Source organism: Chenopodium quinoa, unplaced genomic scaffold, assembly GCF_001683475.1.
Source record: "Chenopodium quinoa cultivar QQ74 unplaced genomic scaffold, ASM168347v1, whole genome shotgun sequence".
Lineage (NCBI taxonomy): Eukaryota > Viridiplantae > Streptophyta > Magnoliopsida > Caryophyllales > Amaranthaceae > Chenopodium > Chenopodium quinoa.
In genome coordinates this window covers 1,956,679-1,972,272 of record NW_018745454.1, presented here as the reverse complement: position 1 = coordinate 1,972,272, position 15,594 = coordinate 1,956,679, and the positions used below count along the sequence as shown (strand labels likewise).

The 15,594-nt window shown below is 36.5% G+C and overlaps 3 protein-coding genes across 8 annotated transcripts; 2 read left to right on the top strand and 1 right to left on the bottom strand.

Moving 5' to 3' along the window:
- Positions 1-185: 185 nt before the first annotated feature.
- LOC110714021 (bifunctional protein FolD 4, chloroplastic-like) lies at positions 186-3,235 on the top strand. 2 transcript variants are annotated; one of them, XM_021892481.1, is made up of 5 exons: positions 186-461; positions 996-1,333; positions 1,910-2,146; positions 2,264-2,431; positions 2,734-3,235. In XM_021892481.1, the coding sequence occupies exons 1-5, from the start codon at positions 287-289 to the stop codon at positions 2,902-2,904; spliced, it is 1,089 nt and encodes a 362-aa protein (XP_021748173.1). In that variant the 5' UTR covers positions 186-286; the 3' UTR covers positions 2,905-3,235. The 2 variants fall into 2 exon arrangements, with proteins under 2 accessions (XP_021748173.1, XP_021748174.1); XM_021892482.1 differs by having other exon boundaries at positions 189-461; positions 1,008-1,333.
- A 271-nt stretch (positions 3,236-3,506) lies between these two features.
- On the top strand, positions 3,507-13,756 carry LOC110714020 (putative threonine aspartase). 5 transcript variants are annotated; one of them, XR_002510097.1, is made up of 11 exons: positions 3,507-3,908; positions 4,315-4,365; positions 5,055-5,175; positions 5,280-5,364; positions 5,949-6,030; positions 6,187-6,310; positions 6,383-6,516; positions 7,614-8,341; positions 8,554-8,674; positions 8,795-8,899; positions 13,409-13,479. XR_002510097.1 is itself a non-coding variant. In XM_021892478.1 (11 exons), the coding sequence occupies exons 1-11, from the start codon at positions 3,762-3,764 to the stop codon at positions 13,493-13,495; spliced, it is 1,224 nt and encodes a 407-aa protein (XP_021748170.1). In that variant the 5' UTR covers positions 3,520-3,761; the 3' UTR covers positions 13,496-13,756. The 5 variants fall into 5 exon arrangements, 4 of the variants coding, with proteins under 4 accessions (XP_021748169.1, XP_021748172.1, XP_021748170.1 ...); XM_021892478.1 differs by having other exon boundaries at positions 3,520-3,908; positions 7,614-7,777; positions 8,554-8,677; positions 13,409-13,756; XM_021892479.1 differs by having other exon boundaries at positions 3,528-3,908; positions 7,614-7,777; positions 13,409-13,756.
- LOC110714023 ((+)-neomenthol dehydrogenase-like) lies at positions 13,634-15,388 on the bottom strand. Its single transcript, XM_021892483.1, has 5 exons — positions 15,268-15,388; positions 14,930-15,179; positions 14,699-14,767; positions 14,218-14,397; positions 13,634-14,130 (listed from the first exon to the last, which is right to left on the bottom strand). The coding sequence occupies exons 1-5, from the start codon at positions 15,300-15,302 to the stop codon at positions 13,750-13,752; spliced, it is 915 nt and encodes a 304-aa protein (XP_021748175.1). The 5' UTR covers positions 15,303-15,388; the 3' UTR covers positions 13,634-13,749.
- Between the last annotated feature and the right edge of the window lie 206 nt (positions 15,389-15,594).

The window sequence follows — 15,594 nt, the reverse complement described above, 5'->3', positions numbered from 1 at the left end:
CATATTAATTGAAAATCTAGTTTAAAAGAAGCATATATACATTTGACTGAGAGCTTATTCGTAAAACAATTAATAAGATATATTATACGTATAAAAAATAATTTAATTAAAAACTGCATAATACTACTATGAAGTATCATATTATTTTATTTAATTAATACTAGTAAAACGTTGGCAATGCATATAAAATTTTAGTGAAAGTAGAACCCTAAAAGTGAGGTATAAACTTTGCGACAGCATTCCTACTCTTAAGCTACTAGTCAGAATCCTTTCTTGTAACCCAAAAATGGCTTCCATGATTTTCTCCGATTGTTCAACTGCTCGTCTTCTTCCTCTTCGCTGCCACTTTAGCTGTACCGGTCTTTCCTTTTCTCGCCGGGTTTCTCTTCCTCTCACTTCCTCAAGCCTTTTCTTACCTTCTCTCTCCTTCCAACCTCATGCTTCTTCAACTTTTGTTTCAGGTATTAATCGATCATCCCTTTTCTTTTTATTGCTTATTTGCGTCCTTTCAATTCTGGGTTTTCCTTCTTTTTATGTAATTCCTTTGGTTATTCACTGGCGCATTTTATCGAACACCTTTAAGGCTAATTGAAGTTTTCTCTGCAGGGATGATTTCCGATTGTCTTTTTTCATTGGTGTTTGTTTTCCTGTTGAATTTGAATTGGGGTTGTGGAATTTGATGGGGTTTAGCATCAAATTTGCTTACTTTATCATTTTTACTCCCAAAATTTAGGTGTTAGGTGTTTATTTCATTTGCAGGTGAATTTCATAGTTTAATTCAACTGTTTGTATATCATTGTTCCTTGAAAGTAAAATAATAATGGAAAAAATATAGGATGTGAATCATGTAATGTGTAGACGTTTGTGTATGATGCTGATTTTCGGAGTCATATTTAATTGGCTATTGCAAGTTACTCTTTTTATGATAACGTTGATTGATAATTGAAATGCTGTTGTCATACTTCTTAAATTTTCATTTGATGATTCATTGTAAGCTCCTATTACAGCTAATATGGCAACCGAGAGTTCTGCAAAAATTATTGATGGTAAGGCGGTGGCGAAGCAAATTAGGGAGGAGATAGGTGTTGAAATAGCAAGAATGAAAGAAGCTACCGGTATTGTTCCGGGGTTGGCTGTGATCCTTGTTGGGGATAGAAAGGACTCTGCAACGTATGTTCGTAATAAGAAGAAAGCTTGTGATGCAGTGGGAATTAATTCTTTTGAAGCTCATTTGCCAGAAGATACAACAGAGAAGGAAGTGCTCAACTCTATCTCTAAGTTCAATGAAGATCCTTCAGTCCACGGAATACTTGTTCAGTTACCTCTGCCTTCGGTATGCTTCTTGGAATGAATGGATCTTCCTGTCCCACATATTTTCTTCTGTTTATGTTGATATTATATCGTAATACTAAGGCTTTTCCTGCTGTTGTTTTGTTGGGAATAATTTAAAAAAGGATAGCTTTAATTTGTCAGTATTATCATGTTCCATGTTAATTCTTTGTGAATTAGTGTAACTATAATACCTTATCACAAGATGGATGTTGCTTAAGGTAGTTGTTATTTGGTAAAATGCGGTTCTTCACTATTTTATCTGCTTGTATAGTTGTATTGTCCTAATTATGTAGAAATTTTCAGTAGAAATCTGTTCTTGCAGCCACTAAATCCACTACAGTGAAAATAAGGCTTATTGCTCCATTACTCAATAATTTGGTTCTAAATCATAAACTTACGTGGGAAGATGTTTTCACTTAAATTTTTAAGGCTTATTGCTCCATTACTCAATAATTGGATTTTAAAAGGATGCTGACTATGTAGTGTGCACTACAACGATAAGGCATCCATGTAGGTGGCTGTCTAATTTACTAACTTTTTTACCGGTATGTGCTGATAAAAAAAATGCTTTTTGCAGCATATGAATGAGGAGAAAATTTTGAATGCTGTTGGAATTGAAAAGGATGTTGATGGTTTCCACCCTTTAAACATTGGCCGTCTTGCAATGCGGGGCAGGGAACCCTTGTTTGTCCCATGTACACCCAAAGGATGTATTGAGTTGTTGCATAGATATGGAATTCAAATAAAAGGGAAAAAGGCAGTTGTGATTGGCCGCAGCAATATAGTTGGGATGCCGGCTGCTCTTTTGCTGCAGGTAAGTTTAAATTGTTAGTTCATATTTTTTTCATGTATGCGTGAAATCAATCAAATCATGTTTTGTTGAACATTTCTTTCTATCCAATATGACCTTTAGAACACTTACCGTTTGCAGAGGGAAGATGCTACTGTTACTATAGTTCATTCTAGAACAAACAATCCCGAGGATATTGTAAAAGAAGCAGATATTATCATTTCTGCTGTAGGACAAGTAAACATGGTTAGGGGTAGCTGGATCAAGCCTGGTGCTGCTGTCATTGATGTTGGGATCAATCCAGTTGAGGTAAACCTGCAACATCTTATGTGCTCAACTACCTTCTTATTGGGCATGTTGTAATTTTAAATTTCCATTTAGTAGAGATTAGAGAATAGATTTATTAGCAGTTTATGCAAATTTCATGAATTAACAAAATAAAATATGAATGGTTAATGTGCGTTATAATGATTAGAAGTAAATCAGGAAGTGTCACCAATAATCCTAATTTAAATCAATAGAACTTATACTAACAGCACATTTTAAAATTTTAGTTTATCAGTTTAAGATAGTGTCAAATATTTTTGCTAAGATGTTTTATGCAACAACAGGATCCAGCAAGTCCTCGAGGATATCGTTTAGTTGGAGATGTTTGCTATGAAGAGGTTGTCAAGGTTGCTTCCGCTGTTACCCCTGTTCCTGGAGGTGTTGGTCCAATGACCATTGCTATGCTTCTTTCAAATACTCTCAGCTCAGCAAAAAGGATGCACAATTTCAGCTGATAATAGTGTTGATAGTTTCAGATTAGGAAGGTAGAAAGCAATTTACATGTTAGCCCGATTGCTTTGCTACACCTTATTTTTGCCCCCCTAACTGTAACAGCAACAAATAACAATCCAAGAGAAGCAGCACAATCGATAATCATTTGGGGCACCTTATTGATCTCAAGTGCTAAGAAGTAGAGGTTTTTGTAGGTTTAACTCCATCTTCACTCTGCAACATTTGCCCAATACATGTTGCATGCATCTAAGCCTATTTGTTGTAATACAAAATTTGATTTATGATAATCGTTTCATAGAATATGTCATATATCTATAGCAGGGGATTTACAAATGAAAATCGTGTTGCGTGTGTGTAACCCATTTGTTTTAAGTGATCCCCCTTTTATTTTGGCTGTGAAAATTTAAACAGGTAACCCCCATGTTCGGTTGTTCCTATGTCAATCCTGCCAAGTCCTAACTAGTTCAGATTTCGATTTTGTGTGCTAGTATTCTTGCCCACCATTATTTATACCCACAAGGTATGAGGTTTTAAGTAACATAAACTTTTCATTTTTGAACAATCCAAACAAGATATTAAAATTATTCATTTAATCATTTTTGAACAAAAACCGAACACGTACTCCATGTTAAGTTTGTAAAGTCCAAACCCGTACAGAGTATTATTCATTCATTTTAGTTTCATTCTCGATTTCAAACCTAGGTTTAGGAACAAGGGCGTATTCATTCATTTTAATTTCATTCTCGATTTTGAACCCGGGTTTAGGAACAAGGGTCCATAAAAGGAAAACGGGGTAAGCCCCGATGCCTACTAAAGGAAAGGATGCAAAATCCTGGCGCTCAAACTGTAAAGAGCAAGTATGGCGGAAGTGGAGAAGGAAGAAGGAAGCCCTCCGTTTTTCGTGGCAGTTCATGTCGGCGCCGGATTCCATGCTCCTTCCAACGAGAAGCCTCTCAGATCCGCCATGAATCGAGCTTGCCTTGCTGCTGCCGCCATTCTTCGCATGGTTTTACATCTTCCTCTTTCTCTCTTCTTTTTTCTTCTTCTTTTACGTCATTCAACTCGTTGCTTCTTTTTGGCTTTTACTGTGGTGTAGTTTCTACTATATTTCAATTTTGAATTCTATTCATAATTGTATGTTGAGATGATTTTTCATTTGGGAACTTATTTAAAATTGATTAATCCCCCAAAAAAGGGGGAAAAATTGCATATGATATCGTGTGAGTTGTTCAATTCCTACCCTTCATATAATCTGTCAGTGCATGATTGGTTTGATTTGGGATTTTTGATTTTTGGACAAGGGTTTAATTTTATAAGATAAAGGGTTATTGAAAATGGATTCTTGTGAAATACAGAGTAGTTTCTATGCTAGTGCCATTGGAACTCATTCTTCTTTCTCAAATTCGACTTAGGACTCTGGTGAATGTGTTGATGCAGTTGAAGCAGCAATTCGAGTTTTGGAGGTAATATTGCTTGTTTCAGTGTGTAGCTATGCATCCTTTTCCAAACGTTCTATTTTATGGAGGGACCATGTTATGACTATTGAGTTCTCCGTACTAGTTATAATCCATTGAGGCACTTTTATGATCACCTTATTTCACTTGTTTTAGGACTAATAAGTTAAAATAAGGGTTGATAAATTCAAATCAGGGTGATAGGGGTTACCAAGTACATAATACGGAGTATAATTCAGAACTATAATAAGTTCACATGAATGAAAATTAGGTGAATAGAATGTGCTCTATGTTAGGCCTTGGTGGAACTAAAATAATTTGATGGAGATATGCTTTCTCATATTCATCCATTGGATTGTTAATTACTTTGCTTTTCATAGAAACAATGGGGTTATTATATTAAGATCCTTCGTTCATCATCTTTAAGCCATTGTTAAGATTGTTAACACTTTGTTTTATCTCAAAATCCTGTATCCTTAAACCCAACTTTTTGTTTTGGTAGAATCCCATTTTCAACATGATTTTCTACTTGATGAAGTTGTTTGAACTTATGGAAAAAACATATGAGAAATTATTTTTGGTCCTGATGTTACTGCTAATATATTATTCACTGAGTCCTTCCTTCTAGATGGGAGAAGCATAGATTTATCAGGTATTCCATTTTATTTCCATTATTTACGCAATTTTCTTTTCTAAAGGATGATCCCAGCACAAATGCTGGCCGTGGCTCAAATTTGACAGAGGATGGCCATGTTGAATGTGATGCTAGCATTATGGATGGTGACTCTGGGGCATTTGCTGCTGTTGGAGCAGTTCCAGGTATTTAAATGCTGATTTCAGCATTTCCAGGTTGTCCAATTTTTTTATTCATTTTAATTCCTGATTCTTAATATTTTTCTCCATTCAATTATTTTGTAGATCAGGTGTTCGAAATCCCATCCAAGTTGCCGCTTGCTTAATCAAGGAACAAAAGATGGGACCTTCATTGCTTGGCCGAATGCCACCTACGTAATATTTCCTACTCTCGTCTTCTTTTTTTACAGAACTTGTATTCTCCAGTTGAGTATGGAAGTTTTTAAGCAGGCCATACAAGATTTCTAGAGCATGACTCAAGCCTTTAATATATATTAATTGGGACCATTTTGTATTAGGTATCATCTATGATTTGAATAGACAGTATGGAATATGGGGTCACTATGGTGTAGTTTGTTGCCAGGAAGCCATACTCTATTTTGACTTGTATATGTAGCTTCTAGGTATATACTCTGTCTGAAAGCTTCTTACACATTATATCTCTTGGCTGTTTATGTCCACAAACTCCATCATCAAGGCTTCAAAGGTCTTTAAGAGAAGAAACAGAAAGAATTGCAATAAGGGCATAATATAAAGGGGTTCCTTCTGTGTGAAAAATGGAATTGAAGAAGACCTCTCCATCAATCAAAATCAGAAAGGAAATAAAAAAAAAAGTAGCCTCCCTTGTGCTGTTTAGTGTGTAAAGGTGTCTCTAGTCTTTTACATTGTATTTAATGAGCACATAGGGCTAATCTCATTTAAATTGTTTTTGAGATGTATAATAGTTGGTGTTTTTGCAGCTTCTTAGTTGGTGAAGGTGCTCATAAGTGGGCAAAATCAAAGAGCATTACCTGTACTGACACAGTAACAGAAGCTGAAAAGGTTCCCACTACCATCTGAAAATAGGTTTATTTTTTCTATTAAATTTTGAGTAAAGTTTGTAACTTTGACTTGTGGGGGTTTCTATCTTGGAAGGGTGGATACTCTTTCTCTGGTTCTGTATTGTGTATAGCGTGACTTTTCATCTTATGGATACAGTGGTTAGTAACTGAAAGAACCAGATTACAATGGTGCAAGTATAAAGCAATGCTTGATGCTGCCAAGACACAGATAGGAGCAATGCTTCCTAGCAGTAGATCTCAGAAAAATGAGTTATTATTTGGTAAGTCTTTTCTACAAACAGTATTGATTTGTGCTCTAGATGTGGAAGCTTTCACCAGTGATGCTTTTGTAGGGATTGAGGATGTTGAGTCCTCTACATTGGGGGCAATAGAAGAAGACTGCATTATGGACACTGTTGGAGTCATATGTATTGATCGTGTTGGACAAGTTGCCTCTGGAGCCTCCAGTGGTGGTATTGCAATGAAGGTACTGAATTTGGGGTTGCTTCTTTTGGTCATCCAATTCATCTTCAATTCTACTCAATCTCTTCCCTGATCTCACTTAAATTTCTGCACCGGAAAAAAAAGTACTTAAAGTAGCTAATTCAAGTGAATTATTCTTCATCTATTTGTTTGCTGCACTGTATACTGAGTGGATCTCCGTGTTTCACCTCCCACTTTCCTGGTGTGCTGTGAGTGAGTATAACAATTTAAGACTATCAAAAGTAGAAGCTATTATTCCTACATCAAAGAATTACACTAGAAGAGAGTTGGGCAGGTTAAATAAAATTGACATGATAGAGCTGAAACCTCAAACTGCTAGTTTCTGCCAGATTCTCACCTTTTGATTGGTGGCACAGTGAAGCATGATGAGATTACAAGTACTAAGCGTAAGATTTTTTTTTTTTCCATCCTTATCAACTCCAGAATGAACCTAGTCCTTGAGATATGGGTTCTACTTACAAGGCTACAATCAAGCTATAAATGTTGGCATGTTCTGTAACTCTGTAATTTGATCTTTAGCTGATGAACACAATACTGGGTACCAGTATTCCCTGGCAACATTCTTGTGTAGGTTTGACTCGTGTATTATTTTATGTGCATCTGCGTGTCTTTGGTTAAATTCTAAGATACAATGCAAAATCGCCCACATTTTCCCCTTGTGCACTGGATTATTAATTCAGCCTCAAGAACTGTGGGTGCCCCATGTGATAAAAAGGTGGAGATTGATTAAATGCCTTGTGTTATATGTGCCTGTCTGTGTTGTGATGTTCTGTGTGTATTTGTCTGTATATCAGAAGTACATATGAAAAGAAAAACTCATTGTGTTGCTCCTAAATTCTGGATTTTCCATATGTTTTATAGGACATAGGAAAATTTATATTGCTTGGTGGAAGAAAAAGACTATTTATGTATCATTTGTTTCTGATTTGAGTGAATGAATTTAGTGTTGGTATTCTTTTTTTTAATTGCTTGATGTAAGCGGTGAAATAGCATTTGGATTTCATTTTCTACTACTTTTTCTTCATAAATAATACATATTCATATTTTAATTAAAGTGATATTTAGGTCTTTCTCCTATAGGTGAGTGGACGAGTAGGATTAGCAGGCATGTATGGATCTGGTTGTTGGGCATCCTCGAAGGGTCCCTTTGGAGCTCCATTTCTTGTAGGCTGTTGCACTACTGGAGCAGGAGAGTATTTGATGAGAGCTTTTGCTGCCAGAGAATGCTGCACATCATTGTCATTGTATTATATCTTGACCTTTTTTGTCCACAGCTTGAATATTGATGAGCTAGCATGTAGCATTTATATTTTTAGTATGTTCTCTAGAGGACTTGCAGTTGCTTTTACGTTGAATCTAATGCTTGATTAGTAATATATCAAATTCAAGAGGACAAATGTTGGCTCTTTTTCTTTCATTCTTTCTTCATTGTTGTTTTTAATAATGTCACTACTATTGTTGGCTAGCCATTTTCCTTGTAGACCAGATGGGGCTGTGTACTATTTTAGTCTGCTTTGTTCCTATTAAGAGGCTTATGCTAGCAATTTTGACTACTTTCTGTTGGGAAGTATTTAAAGTTGCTTGTGAAAATAATCTTTTTAAGTTGGTCCCCACTTTGATTTTTATTTTATAACTGGCAGTTTGAATGCCAGATCATATCCGAACTTGTGGCTGCTGTATTGCCTGTATTGGAGACTCTAGGTGTTGCTTATTCTTAGCCACCTCATTGATGGTATTTTTGGAGTATATTCTATCTTGATTTATGATCCTTGTTAAAAAAAATAACATCAAATTTCTGGAAAATTTCGGTAATTAACTATATATGTTCTTTGATATTTAGTATCTACTCTCTTTTCTTTCTTTGTTTTTGTTATTTTTAATGATAAAGACAGAAAGAAAATACATTGCTAACCTAATGAGCCTTTTTATGCTGATCTTGTATTTCTTGCGTACTTTTTAGAGCTTCTTGTACCCTTGGACCAATTCCTTAATTGATAATAACAGGTCCAACTAATAACAGGTCACAGGCAGGCCCGGCTTCTGCTTGTATCAAAATCCTTCGTTTGGTAGTTCAGGCTGGTACACAACAGGATGCCGATGGCAGTGCTGGGATCCTCCTCGTCCAAGCTGATGCTCCTCAGGTGGTAACTACCTGAACCAAATCCTTCCCTTGTGGAACTTGTTTTAGTTTTTATAGTTGTTCTTTTCCTCCTATTGACTTATTTTTATGTCTTCAAACTGTTTTGACATAATTGTTCTAGGGTCCTAATAATACACCAGAGCTGAAAGCAGTGGAGATTGCTGCTGGATATTCATCACAGTCATTTGGGATAGGATACTTTGGAAGCTCAATGGCAAAGCCCAAGGTACAATTTTTTTTCTTTTTTTTTTTTTTGTTTTTGGAACTTGTTGCATGGCATACAGCTGCTTATGCATAGTTTTCCATTTTTGCCGTTTTTAAATGTGATGCAAATTTCTCTGATAGGTTAATGTAACCTATTGTGTAGTGGATAGATTAATCCTTCCATCTGCTACTTTGATATAGCCCATCTCTGCTTTGGTTTTTGTGTTGTATAATTCCTTCATGGCTTCACCTATATCACATATATTTGATCCAAGGACGGGGCCTGGGATTGGGTGAGCTACTAGTTTTCTACCTTTGCCTGGATTTCCATAGGTGATGTACATTGAATATTGATTGTGACAGTGTCCAAGGGCCAGCACAGTTGATAATAGTAATAGATAGAGCTGTCAAAAGTTGACCCGACCCGAAATACCGACTCAAACCCGATTATTAACCGATCCATCTGAACCCGAAAAAATGGTGACCCAAACCCGACCTGACCCTGAAACCAACCCTAGACCCGAGTTGACCCGATTATGTGAGACCCAAACCCGAACATGAACTGACCTTGAGATGACCCGGCCCGAATGTAACCCGTAAATTATTGACCTGAACCGAACCCGACTTGAACCGAAATTGACCCAAACCCGTTTTAACCCGTCAAAACTCGAATTTAACCCGACTTGTTACTAAACTGACCAAAATTCAACCCGACCTGCTTCTAACCCGACCCGAATTTAACCCAACCTGTTAAAAACCCGACTTGAAATCAACCCGACTTGTTATTGACCCCACCCAAATTTAACCCGCCTTGTTATCGACCCGACCCAAATTTTACCAGACCTATTACTTACTCGACACAAAAATTCAATCCGATCTTTTACTAACCCGACTCGAAATCAAAACGACTTGCTATTGGCCCGACCTAAATTCAACCTAAATTGTTCCGCAAATTATTGACTTGAATCGATCCCGACTCGAACCCGAGAATTACCCTAACTCGTAAAAACCCGAAATAAACCCGACCTATTGTTTACACGACCCGAATGTAACCCGACCGGTTATTAACCCGACCTAAACCCGACCCTAAACCGACAAGAAGAATGACCCAACGTGTTCCGACTCAAGCATGAACCAACACCGCAGGTTATGGAATTAATCCGAATTGACCCGACCCACTCTTACCGACCCGTTTACCCGAATTGATAGCTCTACCCGAAACTCCAAAAATTCTCAAAAAGCGTGGATATTTGCCTTCAATTTTGGAATTTTTTGACCTTTTTTCACCCGGAAATAAAATTTGCCGAAATGTTTACCATGTTCCCTATTATCCTCCGGGAGTCCAATTGGATGGGTGGAACCATCCAATTTGCCTTTAAACGGCCAATTTACCGATTTACAACTTGCACCAATTTCATTGACTCAAGCTTACCGCGAACATTTATGACAACATATAATGATCATATATGGATCCAACAGCATTATAAGCATTACAAACCAGAGATGTATCCCCTAAAATCTTAATGCTTTTCGACACCAGGCCCCGAAACATTCGACATTTCTCAAAAAACGTGGATATTAACCTTCAATTTTTGAATTTTTGACTTTTTCTTGCCCGGAAATAAAATGCCGAAATGTTTACCATGGTCTCTAATATCCTTCAGAAGTTCAATTTGGTGGTGGAACCATCCAATTTGCCTTTAAACGACCAATTTACCGGTTTACAATTAACGCCGATTTCATTAACTCAGTCTTACCACAAACATTTATGACAACATATAATGATCATATATGGTTCCAAACGGCATTATATGACCCCATCCCTAAAATCTCATTTCTTTTCGACATCGGGCCCCCCGAAACCTCTAAAATTTCTCAAAAAACGTGGATATTAGCCTTATATTTTGGATTTTTTTTACTTTTCTTCGCCCGGAAATAAAAATTGCCGAAATGTTTACCATGGTCCCTAATACCCTCCGGGAGTCCAATTAGGTGGGTGAAACCATCCTATTTGCCTTTAAACGACCAATTTATCGGTTTACAACTTGCACCGATTAAATTAACTCAAGCCTACTATGAACATTTATGACAACATATATATTCATATATGGTTCCAAACGACATGATTCCGAGATGTATCCCCTTAAATCTCAAAAAATTTCGATACCGGGCCTCGAAACATCCCAAATTTCTCAAAAAGCGTGGATTTCAACTTTGGAATTTTTAACTTTTTTTCGCTCGGAAATAAAAATTGCCGAAATGTTTACCATGGTCCTTTATACCCTCCGAGAGTCTAATTACTTAGGTAGAACCATCCAATTTGACTTTAAACGGCCAGCTTACCGGTTTACAACTTGCACCGATTTCATTAACTCAAGCCTACCACGAACATTTATGACACATATAATGATCATTTATGGTTCCAAACGGCATTATATGACCCCGAGATGTGTCCTCTAAAATCTCATTTCTTTTTGACATTGGGCCTTGAAACTTTCGAAATTTTTCAAAAAACATGGATATTAGGCTTCAATTTTAGAATTTTTTGACTTTTTTTCGCCCAGAAATAAAAATTGCTGAAAACTTTACCATGGTCCCTAATACCTTTCTAGAGTCCAATTGGGTGGGTGGAACCATCCAATTTGTTTTTAAACGGCCAACTTATCGGTTTACAACTTGCACTTATTTCATTAACTCAAACCTACCACGAACATTTATGACATATATAATGATCATTTATGGTTCCAGTCGGCATTATATGACCCCGAGATGTATCTCCTAAAATCTCATTTCTTAAAAAGCATGGATATTAGCCTTCAATTTTAGAATTTTTTGACTTTTTTCGCCTGGAAATAAATGTCGAAATGTTTGTTATGGTCCCTAATACCCTCCTAGAGTTTAATTGGGTGGGTGGAACCAAAAATTGACCCAAACCCGTTTTAGCCCGTCAAAACCCGAATTTAACCTGACTTGTTACTAACCTGACCTGAATTCAACTTGACCCGTTCCTAACCTAATCCGAGTTTAACCCGACTGGTTATTGACCTGACCCGAAATCAACCCGACTTGTTATTGACCTGACCCGAATTCAACCCGACTTGTTATTGACCTAACCTTAATTTAACCCGACCTTTTATTGACCCGACTCGAATTTTACCGTACCTATCACTTACCCTACCAAAAAATTCAACACGATCTGTTACTAACCCGACTTGAAATTAACACGACTTGTTATTGACCTGACCTAAATTCAACCCAAATTGTTCCTGACCCGATTTCAAATCACCTTAAATGCAATTTGGACCACTTTATTATTGTTGACAAAGCATTTTGTCTTGGGAGACCAAGTCGGTCCAGCCAGCAAAAGAAAGGAGCATCTTCCTCAAATTTATGAGTTAAATATAGTATATATTTGTTGTATGGTAAAAGGAGATAATTATCTTCCTAAATTATTATATAGTTCCCTAGTATATTGCCATATATATTATGGTCAAAGGAAATTATTAGCTTGATAAAAAAGATAATTATCTATTTATAGTTAGTTGAACCCTGACCTGATTGTAACCTGCAAATTGTTGACTTGAACATAACCTGACTTGAATCCGAGAATGACCCAACCTGATTATAACCCGCAAATTATTGACTTGAACCGAACCCGACTTGAACCCGAGAATGACCCGACTTGAAAATGACTATAATCCGCAGATTATTGCATTGAACCGAACCTGACTCAAACCCAAGAATAACCCCACCTGATACTAACCCGCAAATTATTGACTTGAACCGAACCCGAGTCGAATCTGAGAATTACCCTAACCCGTTTTAACCTGTGAAAACTCAAATTAATTCCGACCTATTGTTCACGTGACCCGAATATAACCCGACCTAAACTCGACCCAAACCCGATAAAAAGTATGACCCGACTCAAGCATGACCTAACCCAAACCCGACCTGCATAGGTTATGGAATTAATCTGAATTGACCCGACCCGAGTTGACCCGACCCACTCCTATCCGACCCGTTTACCTGAATTTACAACTCTTAGTAATAGATATACTGTTTCCTCTCCAAAAAAAAAAAAAAAAAAAAAAAAAAACGTTCTTATAGTGATAATTTTCCTATAGTCCTATGATTGTCTATCTGTTACCAACCCTTAACATATGATATGCCAATGTTCAAAGCTGTTGCTTGCTTTATGGTTATATATCTAGTGGGAAAAAAATTATTAGCAGGGTTCAAATGTCCATTATTTGGCAATAAATGAAAATGCTATGTAGCATTTTTACTTCATCATGCAGGTTCATTATCTTGCAAAAATTATTAGCAGGGTTCAAATGTCCATTATTGGCAATAAATGAAAATGCTATGTAGCATTTTTACTTCATCATGCAGGTTCATTATCTTTGCTAAAATTATTAGCAGGGTTCAAATGTCCATTATTGGCAATAAAAGAAAATGCTATGTAGCATTTTTACTTCATCATGCAGGTTCATTATCTTGCAAAAATTACTTCATAATCTGCTTCATGCAGGTTTCAATTTTACGGAACAAGAAACTGCAGACCATGAAAGGGGTAGACCACTTTGAAGCCAGAATCAATGTAGCAATTGGAAGCTGAAGTTTCAGCTCCCTTGGCAGTCATCGTTTCCTTACATTGTCTTCAGTAGTCTGTGACTGCAATATTTTTGGACCAAGTGTGGTCACTATTAAACAATTGAGAACCAGAGACAGCATGCCAAAAGGCCAAAAGCTGTTGTAAGCTTGAATGGAAAACTTGTAGATATGTAATGTAAAATATTCATACATTTGTTATGGTTACATTCAGTGAAAACAATCATTTGATCTGAAATCGGCTTGAATATGAAATTCCTTTTATTCATATGAAGAAACTTCATTTCTTAAAAAGAAAAGACCAGAAGAAGAACCATGGGGAAGCAATGCTAATCTCACTGGACTCGCACCCCCTTCTTCAACTGTTAAATATCCCGTGTTTCCATTGATATCTGTCCTAACATAGCCAGGGCAAACACAGTTGATGATGATTGATGGGTTTTTCTTGGCCAATATTTGTGTATATGCATTCAAAGCTGCCTTTGACACTATATAGGCTGTCATAAAAGAAGGCCATCCCTTCTCTTTAATTGAACCATCCTTAAAGTCTGTCATCAACTCGTTCAGAATATCATCTACTTGTTCTTCTGTAAGGCTCTCTGAGTCGCCTAGGATTCGTTTGATTCTCTCATTTGGTATATTCTGTGGGGAAAAGAAATATAAAAAATGATACATTCTTCAGAAGATGAGATTCTATACATATAGAGAAAAATGCAAGTATATATGTACCTTCAACTTCCCCGCACCAGAGGAAACATTGATGATTCTTGGTGAGTCTGATAACTCGAGGAGAGGAAGCAAAGCTTTAGTGGTTCTCTTTACTCCATAGTAGTTTGTTTCCAAGCATTCTTTTGCAAGCTCATATGTCTGTGTCATCATCTCAGCAACATTGTCCGGTAATCCTGATGACTACAGACTACATATTTCAATATCGATCATCATAAAACATTACTGAGTGCATAAACAGACCTTCTAGGACATTATTTTATCAGGAACAAAGTCTTGTGTGAAATAGTCTAACATGATTTATTTGTCACTTTAGAGATTACTTCTAATATAAGGGTAACCCTTAATTACTCTGTGTTAGTTGGTTTGAGATGATCAGTTCCAATATTTGCTCTTTCACTAGAAAGAGGGGTTAATGAACAAATAAGAACCTTTATCATCTGCTCAAAAACAAAGAAACATTACTCCCTCAGAGAATACTTACTGTTCCAAAACCTGCTGCTTTTAAAGCATCAAAGTCAGCCTTAATTCCAATAGTCCCAGCATTGTTCACCTACAAAATAATTACTGGGTTACCTTTATAATTTCTCCAAACAATTAAAATGAGCATACATCGACTTACAGGGTCTATAGAGATCAGATGTACGCAACCTTATCCTAAATAGTTGAAATACGTATTGAAATTAACATAAACAAGTAACCAAGTCAATATTACCAGTATATCAAGCTTGCCAAATTTAGAGTTGATGAAACCAGAAAGAGTAGCAATACTCATGGTATCAGTAACATCAAGCTGATGAAAAAGAAGATTTTCGGCGCTTATTCCGGATTTGATGAGATCATTAAGGGCTTCTAATCCTTTCTTTCCATCTCTTGATGTTAGAAGTACCACCACTCCATGAGAAGCAAGTTGTTTGCATATTTCTAGCCCTATTCCTTTGTTTGCTCCTGTTACCACTGCATATCTGCATGATCCACAAATAAACTCAGATTATAAACCAAGATAAATGATTCGTTAGAAAATGTAATCAACAAAGAAAAAATTTAGATTACCTTTTTTCAGCTAGAAAGTTGAATGGTTGAGTCATTTTTTTTCCCTTTGAACAGGATAGTGTTGCTTTGTTGGGTCTCTTAAATTATATTGAGTGTTATTCTGCTTTATGTTTGGTATTTGATGGAGATTGGGGGGCCAATAATTTGACTATAATTGTCGTTACATGTTAATAACATGGACTCTTTCTACGTAGTATTTCTTTTTACAACGTCCTTAGTCAAGTCAATTTTTATTATATAATTCGGTATGACTTAATTTTGGCCTATTGTAGTATTCACGTATTCACTTTAGATCGCGTAACTTCTTGATTTTGGATGGTATATCAT

What these genes read in the sequence shown, in the direction of transcription:
- LOC110714021 (XM_021892481.1), top strand. Translation starts at nt 287, where the DNA reads ATGGCTTCCATGATTTTCTCCGATTGTTCAACTGCTCGTCTTCTTCCT. An exon ending in TTCAGTTACCTCTGCCTTCG is followed by an intron (nt 1,334 to 1,909) that starts GTATGCTTCTTG and finishes TGCTTTTTGCAG; the next exon opens with CATATGAATGAGGAGAAAAT. An exon ending in TTGGGATCAATCCAGTTGAG is followed by an intron (nt 2,432 to 2,733) that starts GTAAACCTGCAA and finishes ATGCAACAACAG; the next exon opens with GATCCAGCAAGTCCTCGAGG.
- LOC110714020 (XM_021892477.1), top strand. Translation starts at nt 3,762, where the DNA reads ATGGCGGAAGTGGAGAAGGAAGAAGGAAGCCCTCCGTTTTTCGTGGCA. An exon ending in CAGTAACAGAAGCTGAAAAG is followed by an intron (nt 6,031 to 6,186) that starts GTTCCCACTACC and finishes TTATGGATACAG; the next exon opens with TGGTTAGTAACTGAAAGAAC. An exon ending in GCTCAATGGCAAAGCCCAAG is followed by an intron (nt 8,900 to 13,408) that starts GTACAATTTTTT and finishes TGCTTCATGCAG; the next exon opens with GTTTCAATTTTACGGAACAA.
- LOC110714023 (XM_021892483.1), bottom strand. Translation starts at nt 15,302, where the DNA reads ATGACTCAACCATTCAACTTTCTAGCTGAAAAAAG. An exon ending in TTGGCAAGCTTGATATACTG is followed by an intron (nt 14,768 to 14,929) that starts GTAATATTGACT and finishes ATTATTTTGTAG; the next exon opens with GTGAACAATGCTGGGACTAT. An exon ending in CTGGTGCGGGGAAGTTGAAG is followed by an intron (nt 14,131 to 14,217) that starts GTACATATATAC and finishes TTTTCCCCACAG; the next exon opens with AATATACCAAATGAGAGAAT.